Here is a 14533-nt window from a genome sequence, read left to right as displayed (position 1 = left end):
TATAAATTTTGTTATCTTGCATTTACAGTACAAAATGCATGTAATTATTGTATATTATGCCAGGAATTGTTTTAAAGTAAGTATTTTTAAAGTTATTTCTTTTCTATGTAGAACTTGATGAAAAAATTATAACACTATTAATTGTGGAAAATATCCTGTGGAAAATATTCAATCACAAGAAACAGCTTGGCTTTTAAGAGTGTGTTTCATTAGTGCAGTGCATTGATGGTAGTTTGCCCCTTGGCTAAAACCAGCCTGGGTCTATAGATAGTCTAAGCCTAACTGATGGTTCCTGCTGGTGGGTTTCTATAGCCCACCTGTGGTCTGACCATGCTGGAATGTGACCATGCAGCTCACGCTGCCCAAATGCAGTAATTAGTGAGCACTTGCTAATTCGACCTTGTTATATAAATTATGCAAATGCCCTGGGGCCTAATTGATTAGCGATCTTGGACTTGGCTTGATCTTTTGCTCGTTAATCCCCTCGCTCCGTCTGGGTCTCATTAATGTTTTTTTTTTTTTTTTTTTGCAGGTTTGCCACTCATTAATAGATGGAAGGGGGGCGGGTTAGGGGTTGTATTGACCTCGTTAGTGGTGCTTTTGATGTTTAATTTTCGAGCATGGGAGCGGCTGATGTTTGTGAAGAACGATTGTGAGAGTCCAGACAGTATGAATGGGATTCTGCTGCGTGTCCACCTGCTGTACGCCTTTCTGCTCCATGAGAACCTTCCAAAAGTTTAGTTAACACAGGGAACACTGTGGCTTTCGCTCAAATCTTTTCAATGAATAGATGGCCTGCAGCAAGGTCTGACACTGTGAGAAGATGTATAAGTGTTTAATGATTAGGGTTGTGTGTTGGCAAGAACGTGGTACAAGGGATTCCGGATTGAAGGGGTAGAAGAGGGGAAAAAAGAGGTGATACAGTATTGCAGTGCATAGTATCGTGATACTAAATACAGCCTGTCAGTATTATCTTATAGCCCTAGTAAAGATACATATAACTAAGATTGAGGTTGAGATGAGATTACATTAGATTGTTTGTGTGTCTATGACATAACCTTTTCCATTAAACCTCACTTTAGTCTGATAGGCTTAACATAGATGCTTATTTACAGTAGTTGCCAATAAAGACAGTAAAAAGAGAAGCTCGTATGGTGGATGTATTGGTGACACAGCTTGTACACTGTGCAGTGTACATTTTTGAAATTGCAGCAACCAGATACAGCCTTTTAGTAGCTGTCCTTTTACCAAGAGTAGTTGATCTGCACAATATACTGGTAGGGATGCAGCCATTTCTGTCTGAATTGTCACTTTGAAGAAATCATTACATCATCAAATGATAGTAATAAGATTATCTTAATATCACTCATTCCTATATATGAATATTTAGACCTTTCACATACTGTCCCCATACAAATATCTTGCCACAAGTAGTTAACGTGGCTTTGCCCTGTCCGGTATGTGACATGGTATCCATGTTTTATTAAAATAATCGTTCATTAAACTTAATCATGGTAAAATGTTTAATGTTTTGTGTTACTGCTTTGAGGTAATAACGCCCAGGACTGCTAGTATTGTTACATATTGTGGTTGTGATATGCCATGTATTAAAAGTAGATTGCTGAATTAAACTTCTGTATGTCAACCATAATAATAGTTTTTTGTTGGGTTATGCCCTTACCTTCTTCAGAACACTCTAAAATCAATGTGATTGGTCAGGTACTAACAGCACACAGTAAAAATATTGTGCTTGTTTAGATCCCTCATTTACTTCTTGCAGTCTTTAGTACTGTGAAAGCCACCATCACCATAACAAACAAATCACAAGTGACACTATTGAGCCATTTGCACCATAAATACATACATGAACTGAAGTAGCTTATCTAGTAGCTTGTTGTTTTTATTTAAAATTAGGCTGCTTGAATCTTCAGCTCTTTTATTGCATTGTTTTATTGTTGAATGATGTTTTAGACTAAGAACAGATCAAAGATGTACTGCTGGCCTCAGCCTGATACTGATACTGGTTCAGATGCTCTCAAAAGTAGCATGGTCATGCTCTGTTAAATTGCGAAGAGGATGGGTAGGTTCGGGTGGGTTAGATGTTAAGTAGCAGACCTCTGTTGAATTGAAGTGGCTCCATGTAAATGAGGCTTTTCTTTACCTCCACTTCATGAAAGCTCATTTCACTCTCTCTCCTATAGCTCACTTCACCAAAAGGCAAAGAAACAGATTTCACAAGGCTAGAACAACCATCCACACAGCCATTTTATACTCTCCCTCTCTCTCTGTGTCTCTCTCACTCTGTCTCTCTTTCTTTCTGCTGCTTGTCCCTGCGCTCCCCAGCTGACATCTTCTCCAATAAACTGAACTGTAGAAGACCCCCTGACTAACCAGTCTCACATCCATCTCTTATACACTCTATAAGAAATGGTTGCAGAAAAGTGGTTATTTGACGTGAAAGTGGAGGCTTTCTTTTTTGTTTTTTGTACAGAACCATCTTCTGAATGTTTTCATATAAGCATTTAGATAACTGTGGGTACACCATATATTATGCAAAGAAAATTATTCAACAGAAAATAGGAAAAAAATACTTTTGATGTTTAGAATATTTTTTTGACCAAATAATAACATTTTTTCTTTTAAAAACAGTTGATTTTTGCAACAGTGAATAAGTGGAAAAATGAACAAAAACATTAACATTTTCAGCCATATGTCTTATTTTGTTTTCTACTTTGGTTACAGCCAAACGTCCTTTTTGTGCACTCCTACAAATAATACTTATTTGTAAAGTATGATAAAATTAATGCTGTTTAATCACCACACTGAGAGGAATGCATCATGATGCATTTTTAAACCCGTAATCCCTACAGCTCTGACTCCCCCCCCAACCATCTCTCTAACCACTCTTAGTCATTGAGATCCCCCCTTCTCCATTCCTCCTTTTGGCCATTGAGCCCATCAGCTCTTCCTCCGGCCCTTCAGAGAAGCGTCTCTCCTTTCAGGAGGGGGCCGGGAGGTTATTGTCCGTGCGCCGGCTCACTGCTTTACAATGACTCTCCACTCTATTAAGGTGCGTTCTGCCTGTTAGCGTCGCCCTGAGCAACGGGCCTCCCGCATGGCAGCTATTCGGCGGGACATTGTGGGCCGCGGGCCTGCGCAGCCAGTTGAACCCCGCACTCCTCACACTTGACACCGCATGTGTTTATCTAAAGAGGGGGGGTTTGTGTTGTTGGGAGAATTTGCGATGGCTGTTGGAGGAGTGTGTGTGATGGGGGGGTTTGAAGGACATAAATGGGTAGAGAGAGAGAGAGTGTGGTGGTATGGGGGGGTAATAAATATTCAGCAGCTCAGCTTCAACTCCTCAGAAGGAGCTAAACCCACCCCCCCCCCCCCCCGTTCATCCCTCGTTCTTCTTCTCCTCCCTTCGTGCCAGAAAGCAGATGGAATGTGAACGGCGTGAGAGGGCCTGTGGGCCGTGCAGAGCGGGTTTTATCCAATTAGCAGGGTTGTCAAAATGAATTTATCCGCACAGGCCAGGCGGGGGGACAATAGTGGCCAGAGTGGCCCTAGAAGAATGAGCCCAGCTCAGTGACAATGAGGCTTTATGAAGTGACTTCTGCTATGATCTGTTAAGGGAGGGGTGGTAATATGGCAGAATGTAGAGCATCACAATATGTTCGGGTTGTCACCATACCAGAGCGTTGATTTTGATACTGATACCATGTGTACTATTGCAGTGCTTAATATCAAATTGTATTGTGGTAAAAAAAGTAAAGCAGTGTTGGAAAGTGTTATTTACGATGTGTTTTTTGAAAGATTAAAGGACATGCTTTACACATGCATTTATGGGCAAGCTGAGAGATAAAGAACACTGACTGAAAGTGAAAGAAAGCAATAGTGTCTCCTGGTCACTTTATGAAAATTACATTGTGGAGGTAGCTGTTATGTAATGATATGTCCTTAGCCTCAGTCAGTCTGCTAATGTTAATTTGTTAATGCTAAACACAGTTAAGTTCTTACTGTATAGCTTTGTACAAATGAAATATCTAGTAGGGATCTTAGTAATGAGGTCATGCTTCCAGTTCTCATCATTTCATCACATGCAGACGTTGAGTATTGTAGAAGTTCTGACCATACCTATCAGATACTCACTACAGAAGTGGTTTGATGTCATTTGTCACCGTCACAATAACAATAACACATTGTCTTATTTCCTACCCGTATGTCCTGTGTCTCTCTCAAAAACACACACCACACAGACATGCCCTCAGCCACGTTGCCCCCATGCTTTCACGTATGGTTTACCTTCTCATACCCGCATTCTCCTCGGTATTTGTCAGAGCATGTGCTGTTACTGACGTGATGATGTGGGTGTGTGAATGAAACAGGTTGTGTGTGTACGTGTGCATGTGTGTGTGTGTGTGTGTGTGTGTGTGTGAGTATTTTGATGCTTAGGACAGGTGGCTCACCAGTAAAAGCAGAATGACTTCTTTTTCAGGAAGACTGTCAGGACAGCTGTCCCCTGTGCTGAACTCAAACCGACACATACCACAGTGCAGTGCTTGTAATGTTTTAGTGGTCAGTGGTTAGTTTTTTTCTAGAAACAATAAGGTTTCTAGCTTGCGACCCAAGTAAATTACAAGCTTAAATTCCACTTTTTGTTCAGTAATTCTCAGAACTTAATTCTATAGAAACGCTATATCCAAAACTATTCATTCTGCTACTTTTAAACTGTACACCTTTCTGGTGCAGGTGTGTAACAAACACAGCTTGTCTTGACCCTGTAAAGCACTGCCAAAAAATAGTTGTAGTAGTAGATCAGTTGTAGATCAGTTGTGGATTCAATCTGTAATTCTCAATTAGCAGTTTAGCAGTGTGGCTATGCTGTTGCAGTGGTATTAGACATTATCTTATAATATCTGCGGCTTAGCTGTTGCTTAGACATGGTACCTGTTTTGCTATTGTCTGTAGTCATGCAGTAATAGCAGTGTTAGCAAAAGAATGATTTTATTTATGCTAAAGTGCTACACCAGTCATTACTAAAGAGTAGGGCTTGAGTTAGAAAGCCTCCAGTTGTTGGCCGGGTGCACTGGCAGCACTTTTGTTGTTAGACAGATGCTGAGTGTATTTGAAAGGGCTGCATTTTGTCACTCCAGTGGAAAGAATGCTAATTGTAATTCAAGACCTACAGAGACCGTTAGAGAAAGAGGAGAGGGAGAGAGCTGAAGCTGAAAAACAGAACCATCCTGGGACAGGGAAACGCATCCACACCTGTTTGAGAATGAAAAAGTTCAAGAAAACAAATTAATCTTTGAACCCTCTGGAAGAGCTCCACACAAATGCAGATGTGGGCCGTGCCAGTAGTAGTGTTGACTGTTTGCTCAGGTGGACAAGAGGCTTGATCACTTGTTACGGATCCCCTCTAGTGTTGGACTTGGATTCAGCATCCACTCTTTTCTGCTCTGTTGAAGAGATACAAAAAGGGTTGTGTGCGTTCGTGTGTTTGTAAGGCTGGACTCATGTAAATGAGAAAGACAAGCCCTTTGGTTTTTGGAAAAGCGCAGACTAAGCCATGTCTCTCCGGACCTTCTTCCAGACAGTGTGACGTTTTGTTTGTTTTTGGCATCGGGAAGGAAAAACATTTGTTTAGGGCCGACCCCAAAGCCTGTAAAAGGAATACATTGTATTCTGGCTGAGGACTTTTTAGCTAATAGCTAATGGTTATGTACCTAACTTAAAAAAAAACAAAAAAACAAAGCTATTCCAAATCTCAAGACACACTCTTGATATATATATTTTTTAAGTGCTTGATTTATTATTTTTTTTATGGAATCCTGTCCTTTTCTACCCTCCCATGTTTGGAGTTCTGAATCTTTCTGTGAAACATCATCAATCACTAGATTCAAATGATGGAGAGGGAGAGAGAGGCAGGGGAGAAGAGGGGGAGGCAGCAGGGGAGGGACGGGTAGGAGGTAGAGAGAGAGAGAGGGAGAAGGAGGAGGAGGGAGGTAAGGGGGAAGGAGAGAGAAAGAGAGAGAGCAGGAGAAAGAGAGAGAGAGAGAGAGATTTGCAGTTTGGGAGCTGTTGGACCACCCCTCCTGATCCTGACGGGAAGTTGTTAGTTTAACCTGACAGGAAAGAATTCGGCAAACTTGGCAGTGAGAGGGAGAAAGAGAGAAGCTCCCCCTCCTGCATTAACTGTTAATAGACTGGCCATTACTCTCTCTCTCTCTCCCTTCCTCTGTCTCTCTCTCTCTCTCTCTCTCTCTCTCTTTCTCTATCAATCTGAGTGAATGCAGGCTTTGTTTTCCCCCCTCTCTCTTTGGGCCTCTACCTGTATCAGTTACACCTGACTGTGGGGGGCTCGTATTTCTCCAGGGCTATCCGGGCACCCGGCTCAACTGCACAGCTACTCTGGAGAAAAAAAAGTTCTAATCTTAGGGTCCTCAAGAAAGCCTTTAGTAGAGGGAACCTAAATGTTGTACATTCTTTTATAATGCACAGAAAAGCATATAAGTAGAGCAGTTACACACATTAATACTTAACTGATGATAGAAACACAATAATGTTACATTAATGGAAAATCTCAAGAAGGATGTTCTTATGAACTTAATTGAAGGCAAACATGTTAGCTAGAATATTAGGGACTGTAAGTATTGTGATGTTGAATTTGATTGTTATGGTCCATACGTGTCATCAGTACAGTAGTTTTCCCATCACTAATCTAGTCTGTAAGGTTAAGTTTACCAGCGTCTAATAATATCTTTGTCTCTCTCTGGTAGGAATTGTGTGTATATGGAAGATGTCGGGGATACCTTGGAAAAGAAGGTTCCAGGTGCTATTTGCTGTAAGTTCAGCACTGCTGTGCCTGCAGAGTACTACTGCTGCTGCTGCTGCCTCCACTGCTGCTCTCAGTGGTAAGTCTCCACCTGACTCACTTCACTGCACTAATTATACAGTCACTACAGAGTACTCCGCACCACATTCCAGCAAATAAACAGGCAAGACATCAGTTAATGCTGTTTACAGCTTTTGCTACAGTTGAATTGAGTTTCAGTTTGCAGTTTTAAAAGGCTTATTTAATTTAATAAAAATGTGTTTGGTAGTCTGTAGTAGCCTGTAAAGACTTAAAAAATGTTCAAAACATCTCATTATTTATCATTAATTCCCAAATCAATGTGTGTCTGAAAAAAACATTTTCATTTGTACTTGTTTTGTGCACTTCTAGTCTACATTATACCCTTTATAACTATAGCTATAATTATAGCTATGAGTAAAAATCTATTAAAATGCTTTAGCAAAAGACCATTAAGAAATTAAGCAACAGTAATTGTTCTTTTTCGTGATTAACAGACTGACATGTGGTTTAGTAATGGGACTATTAACACATGAGCTTAACACTTTACGACCAGACAGAGTGTGCACAGACCTTTTTATTTGACTTTTTGCAAGGTTAATAAGGCTAAATTAATTTTAATATCCTGTTTAGCTCTGGGCTTACTGGTCTGTAGACTTTCATGCATGATGTCAGTGTTGCATTGGAAATAAAAGAATCAGCAATTGTCCTACACTTCGAAATTTGGTCTGACCAATAGAGGTGGCTCTTTGGTTGAAAAATGTAAGAAGTTAAGACAATTCTGTACGTTATGGCTGTTATGAAAAGATAATCTGCCTAATATCGTGTTACCTTTTGCAATTGTTATAATATAATATAATATAATATAAGGCAGTGGTTTTACACCACTAAACAGTTCTGGTGCAACAATATTGCTAATAACAATTTAATTCAGTTACATTCTCATATATTCAGTAGTACTAAACATAAATACACAGCAGTTTAAATGTGTCTAAAACTTTAAGCTGTTTATTGGAGAGGTTTATAAGCTTTTGTTTTGTTGGTTAGATTTATCCTTATATAAATATTAGATTTCCCAGACTACCATAGTTGGGACTGTCTAGTAGTGTTACAAATGATCCACAAGGTAGCTTCCAACAGTCCAGGAGATGATAATATAATATGTGCTCTAACTTACTCCAAATATGTGACTGTAGCCACGACTGTCTCCAGTAGAGTAAACATCACATGAAGAGAAATTACAAACACTTCTGTCTCTTATGTTACTTTCTCTTATTCTCTCCCAGATGCTGACGTCCCTGTGTTTATGGAGGAGCCGCTGTCGGTGGTGCAGAAGTTGGGTGGCAGCGTTACCCTGCGCTGCAGCGCCCGTCCCGCTCAGGCTCAGATCAGCTGGCGTCTAAACGGGCGTGAGCTAGGTGGCGGTGGTGAGGAGGCGGAGCTCGGCCTGCTGCTGCAGCCCGGAGCTCTGATTATTCCCTCCCTCTCCAACTCCACTGTGGGCCGATATCAGTGCATTGCCAGCACCAGCGCTGGAGCCCGCGCTAGTGTTCCCGCTAACGTCACTGCAGCCAGTGAGTATTCAGTACAGACAATAAACATTTAAAAGACTAAGTGAATGTAAGTCATTTCTTTGGATAGAAAAAGTAGTTCCATCATCTTGTGATTGAAAAGAATTATACAGGTTTGGTGTGGAAAAAGATAAAGCAGTACAAGTAAAATTCTTCTCGACCAATCAGAGTGAGTGTGTGGTTGGAACTAAAGATTATATTCAGATCACTGCACCCACTCACAGTCACTTATACAGTGTTCACTCAGCAGGCTGTGCTGGAATGGGAGTGCTAGTTGTGTATAATGGTGAAGTGCCAGATTGTAGCTCTGTATGTGTGTGTGTGAGTCCATTAGTGCAGGGCCTCCTCCCTGTTCTCCAGAGATTTCTTCCAGAGCTGGTCAGATTGTGTGTGCAGGAAAAGTGTGTTTCTGTTCTTGAACAGAACCAGCAGAAACTGCAAAAAAGCATGAGAATGCTGCACTGATATGCTTGCGGGTCTTCTGCACTAACTGTGGATGTGTTTTCTGTCGCTTGTCTGTTTGTTTAGACAATTCTAGCCAGAGACACCACTGGTCACTATAATTACCCGACACTACTGTGAGTAGTAATGCCTTCTATAAGGTACACTTGACACTGTGGATGAAGGAATGTTAAAGTTAAATGCCAGCACAGCTTCTGAACAGCATGTTTCATCTATCTGACTCCCACTATCAGGCATCAAGCTGCGACAATTCATGTTGCTTTACCATGAGCATGATGGCCAGTGTTCAACATCCTTTATTTCTCTTGTACTGGTATGGGCAACCCCAAGCCATTACCTGATGTAACACTTTACTTTTGATTTACCTACTGCTGTTTTATAGCACCCCTCATGATTCCACACTATCAGTAGATGCCAAAGAACCTCCTCTATTGTATATGTAATCAAACCTTTTTGCCTTATTTGAATCAAGTCAGTTCAAAGCAGACTTTTTTATGGTGTGTGTGTGTGTGTGTGTGATCAGAACTGTGCGTTTTGGCAGAGCTAGTTGAGACAGGATCCACTCTGAAGATGAGACGTGATGTTAGAGGCTTTGTCTCCATCTCAACGTCCACAAATTAGACACAAACTTTTTCCATCTCCCCCCTCTCCTCTCTCACTCTCCCCCTTACTCACCTCTCTCTTTTATGGAGTGCTAAATTTCGCTCTACTCAAAGAGGACTAACATTCGGTCCTTGTTTTCTTTCTCTCTCTCTCTTTCTCTCTCTCTCTTTCACTTTCTCTCTTTTTTGCTCTCCTTAACTCTGTTTTTCTTTCTTTCTGTACTCCCATAGCCCACTCCCTCTTTCTTTCCCTCTCTCTCTCTCTTTCTGAAATATCATGCCTACTCTATTTTCACTGTCTCTCTCTTTCTCTTTCTCCTTCTCCTCTCATTTCCTGGGGCATTAAGAATGAGAAGTTGGTGTGTGTGAGTATCAGATGTAATTGATAAGGCCTATCCGCTATGAATCAGGCTGTTCAGCTGCAGATGTGGGCTGCTTTAGCTGGGGCCCCTATAACAGCCCCTCATTCTAATTTAATAAGGACCCTCCTTCCTCAGACAGGGAGGGGAACAGATCCTCTGGGAGTGTGTGTGTGTTGTGTGTTTGTTTTGGTACATTTTCTGGACTAAAAGGTCCTGACTTTGTATGAAAAGCAGAGTAAAGGCAGGACTAACCTGTGGGACTAACTTTGTGGTGCAAATCCGAGGTTCCTGACATGATATAAAAACAAATGTGCGTGTGTGTGTGTGTGTGTGTGCAGTGCGAGGCACTGTCTTCTGCCTCCATATTTCAAGTCTGTGGCTTTTTTGGCCATTTGTTTTTGCTCTGTGAAAGCTCTTGGCTCTCTGTGGTATCTGCCTCTATAAGAATCCTGTCTGAACTCACTCCCGCCGGGGAGGCCGCAGGGACGCCTGTGCTTTATTTCAAACCTCTCCACTCGAATTCTTCCGTAGACAAGCAGGCCTCCCCTCACTGAGCCAGAACACACTCCCTACTCCCTCCCTGTCTGACACAAGGGGCGAATGATACAGCAAAAATATTACATTACAATACTTGAAAGTATGTCTGAGCGATATTGTTAAAAAAGTCTAGTGATTCCTTAAATATATGAGCACTTCTTAATTAGGATTTAAATTTGTTGTGTCTTCAGTTTTTTTTATTATTTGTGACTGTGCAAAATACAACATATCAGTAAAATGTGAAGATCACTGCCACATAAAAGAGTTTTCTACAGGTTTTTGAGAGAAACACCACTAACTAATTAACCACTCATCCCTAATATTCAAGGGATAGTTTGTTGAAACGTTAACAAGCTTAATTTATCACTGTCTCAAGGGAGAGTCCATCAGTCAAGGCAGAATTAGAATACAATGCAATAATACTAGACATATGATAAAAATAAACACATTAAATAATATAATGTGATAATGGACTGACATCTAGTCTTCTATTTAGTTTATACAGTTACTCCACACTGTTGTTGTTTATAGACACTCTATATACTGTCATTTGCTGCATGATATATATAGAAGTACTGTAGATGTACCTAGGAAACTGTACTGTGACAAATGTTATGGCACAGTTATTGCCTACCCTAATCACACACATACACATTGTGCATATAATACACCACTAATTCATTCCAAATTCTGATTACGATCACCCACTGAGGTTGACTCACTCTCGTGTACTCTCACACATTGGCTGGAATTTTTTCTTGATTAACTCGTAACCACACACACACACACACACACACACATATTCACACACATACACCCTAATGCAATATGCACAATAGTAACTTTCTCAGCTTGAGTTCTAATGTCATATTCCAGGCTTCCCAGAAACCAGAACACACACACACACACATACACATATACACACACATGCAGAAACACACAGGCTCCACAGCCCCAGACATAAAAATGATGAATGCTAAGTAAGCCTGCAGCATGTATGAAAGCTTTGCCAAGTGGAGTTGGAAGCAGAGCTAATCCATTTTATAAATACCATTAATCCTGAGTGACTCCCAGCATCCCCTGCTCTCAGGACCTCCAGGATACACACACACACACACCCACACACACACATAGTTGTTTTTATACTGTGTTAGGACATGGGGTCTGTCATATATAATAATAGTAACAAAAACAACTTTATATAAAGCATCAGGAAAAATAAAACAAAAATATGTTAATTGTGTTGGTGTGTTCATGTGTGTTATATTCATATTAGTGATGTGTATTGGCAAGAATCTAGAGATATGATGTCTAAATTCAAGGTGATATTTAAAAAACTGTTAATACTTACTTTACAACACTCCTATCTAGTGGTCAGGGTTTATACAGAACTCAAAATTATTTATTAATTTCTGTGTTCCACCAGTCTATACTTGTAAGCTATTAATTAAAAAGATGTGATACAGTATTGTAAAACATCATTTCAATACCTCCAATGTATTTCCCTAGAAAATGTGCTCAGAGTGCACCTTATACACACAAAGCTCACTTTCATACTAGGCCTTGCTCCACACACACAAACACGCTCAGAGTCATGGACATGTTTTGGCTCACAGTTAAAGAAGTACCCCAGACGTTCACTTTGTCTTTGTCTCTTCTGTACAGTTGTAGCCCCTCTGGCTGCGGTGCACAGAAACAGACCCCGAATCTCAGCTAGCACTCCTATACACGGCTCTACATATCCGCTTTACCTCTCAAACCTATACATTCAAAGACACAGACACACAAACACCAACTTTCAGACAATCTTATTTGAGACTTGATTTATCAGAGTAGTAGTAAAATGCTTCAAAAGTTTTAGGCATATTTAAGTAGATATGTGTATTTAATCTGCAAACATATTTAGCTCATACTTTCTCTTTAAGAGTAAATACAACCGCACTAAGAAACCATGGGAATGCAGTGGAGTTTTGACTTTGTGTTAAAGGGTTAATATTAGGGGTCTCATAAACATGTCCACTGTCTCACTCTCTCTCCTCTGGCTTTCAACCTTTCTTGTACACCTGAGACTGAGGGTGAGTCCTGTGGGGATACTGAGAGGAGGAATGTGTATGTGTGTGTGCGTGTGTGTGTGTGTGTGTGTGTGTGTTGGTGAGTGGGGGTTAAAGGTGTGCTGTGTGGAATTTGGCAGACTCAGGAGGGTGCAGGCTGGGGGGAATTATAAAAGGCTCCTGATTGATTTAGCAAACGGAGCGTCACACCGGCTCTCTCTCCAACCCCCAACCTGCACTCGTCTTAACTTACCCTTCCTGGGATGCTCATCTCCTCTGGAATGGTGTGTGTGTATGTGTGTGTATAAGTAAAATGTTTTTTATATGTTTGTGTATGTAATGTTTTGTATGCTGTGTTTACGTATGTCTAGGATATATAATAAGAGACATATAGATTACATATAGATGCTGGAATATGGTTCTGTGTAGATTAACTTACTGTGTGTGCGTGTGTGTGTGTGTGTGGCATTTGCTTTGCACTGGAAATTCTGTATACCCGAGTTTGGAACTAATACAGTCATACCACCATGTTCTGGTTTTCGCATTAACAGTGCTGTTTTTTATGAAACATGCTCTTTATAGCTTTTGCCTCAGAGACAGGACCTTTGGAATATCACTTCATTATTCACTATTACATATTTTTCTTACTGCATTGTAATTTGCAGCTCATCACTATATGAACACTTCTGTACCAGTGTCACTAGCTATTACTATTGAAATCTGTTGCTACCATATCATTTACATTATGAAGTCCCCTTCCAGTAATACTGAACACAATCAGAGAATTCATTATGGATCATAGTGGAGAATGCACAATTTAGCAGATTCTGTTTTTGGATTTTTTTATATATACTTTTTTTTTTAACCTCACTCAGCCTTTCCCCCGCTGAGCCTGTAGCGTGTTATGCAGCTATGCATGACTGAGAGACTTCTGAATTGCCAAGGAATGTAACAAAACCCTATGAAAATCAACCGTCCATAGAAGCTGGGAGAAAAGTGGAGCGAGTCCGCGTTCATTAAAGGAGAAATCAACAGTTTGGAAAATTTTGATTAAGTTAGAGCAGTACAGAAACGTAATATCCTTCTCTAAGGAAAACATTCACACACGCACTCTCAGGGCTAGTTGGGTTATTGCGTAGCAGTTTAAACTGGTTGTCCTTCGTAAAACCCAAGAGGAAGGTCACCTTTGACTTTTAACCTCATTCTAGCCCCTGGGCACGCCACAGGTCGAGGCAGGCAGACTTTCTGTCTCTGTGTTTTAGAGCTATTGGGTTTCTGTGCATTTGATATCCCACTAAAAGCTCAGAACCACATTCAACCTATCTCTGAACTGAGAGCGGGTTTCCTTTTTTCAAAACATCTTTTCACTTACTTATATGACCCAGTATTTTTATCAACATGTTGGTTTAGCGTTTTTACTTGACTGTCTCTTTCATTTCTTGATTAGTCTGCTGGCAATTTTTTTGATTAATCAAGTAATCAGTGTATATTAAAAAGTAAAAACAATAAATATTTTGTGAGCAGTACAATGACAAATCAAAATACTTAAACTTAATTAGCATTATCTGCATGCAAGTAAGTTTTATGTAATTCTATGTGATTTTAAATAATTATTTTTAATCAGTTAATCAGGCTTAATTAAGTAATTGTTCCAGCTCTACTTTTTTAAATGTTATCTTTATAGGAAGGTATGTGAGTTTTACTGAACGATGGTCGGACCTCTGTACCGAACAAACAGCTGGTGTGAGGCACAGTCACTAACATGCAGTTTATATGTGTGTTTGTGCACAGAACTGCGAGACTTTGAGCCTGACGACCAGCAGGAGATTGAAGTGGATGAGGGGAACACAGCGGTGATCGAGTGCCACCTACCAGAGAGTCAGCCAAAAGCCCAGGTCCGCTACAGCGTCAAGCAGGAATGGCTTGAGACATCTAAAGGTATTATTTTCCAAGTTTTACCTTTCCACAGACTGAACTATTCTAGCATTATTGTTTGTTTTGGTTAAGAATAGATATTTTTCTCTTTTTAATCCTTTTTAAACACAAACTGCTACACATTATGTATGTAAAGCTACATTGTAGGGTTTATTTT

At 40.3% G+C, this 14533-nt stretch overlaps 1 protein-coding gene across 1 annotated transcript in view; it reads left to right on the top strand.

The window, feature by feature from the left end:
* Window positions 1-14533, top strand: part of boc (BOC cell adhesion associated, oncogene regulated) — a 39660-nt gene that overhangs the window by 10736 nt on the left and 14391 nt on the right. Inside the window, exons 2-4 of the mRNA XM_007249019.4 lie at window positions 6783-6917; window positions 8143-8430; window positions 14233-14379. Coding sequence (XP_007249081.3) covers window positions 6803-6917; window positions 8143-8430; window positions 14233-14379 — 550 coding nt within the window. The 5' untranslated portion in view covers window positions 6783-6802. The remainder of the gene's footprint in view (window positions 1-6782; window positions 6918-8142; window positions 8431-14232; window positions 14380-14533) is intronic.

Source organism: Astyanax mexicanus, chromosome 1 (assembly GCF_023375975.1).
Source record: "Astyanax mexicanus isolate ESR-SI-001 chromosome 1, AstMex3_surface, whole genome shotgun sequence".
NCBI lineage: Eukaryota > Metazoa > Chordata > Actinopteri > Characiformes > Acestrorhamphidae > Astyanax > Astyanax mexicanus.
Note: the sequence above shows the minus strand (reverse complement) of the source record. Positions and strands in the feature narration are given on the sequence as shown.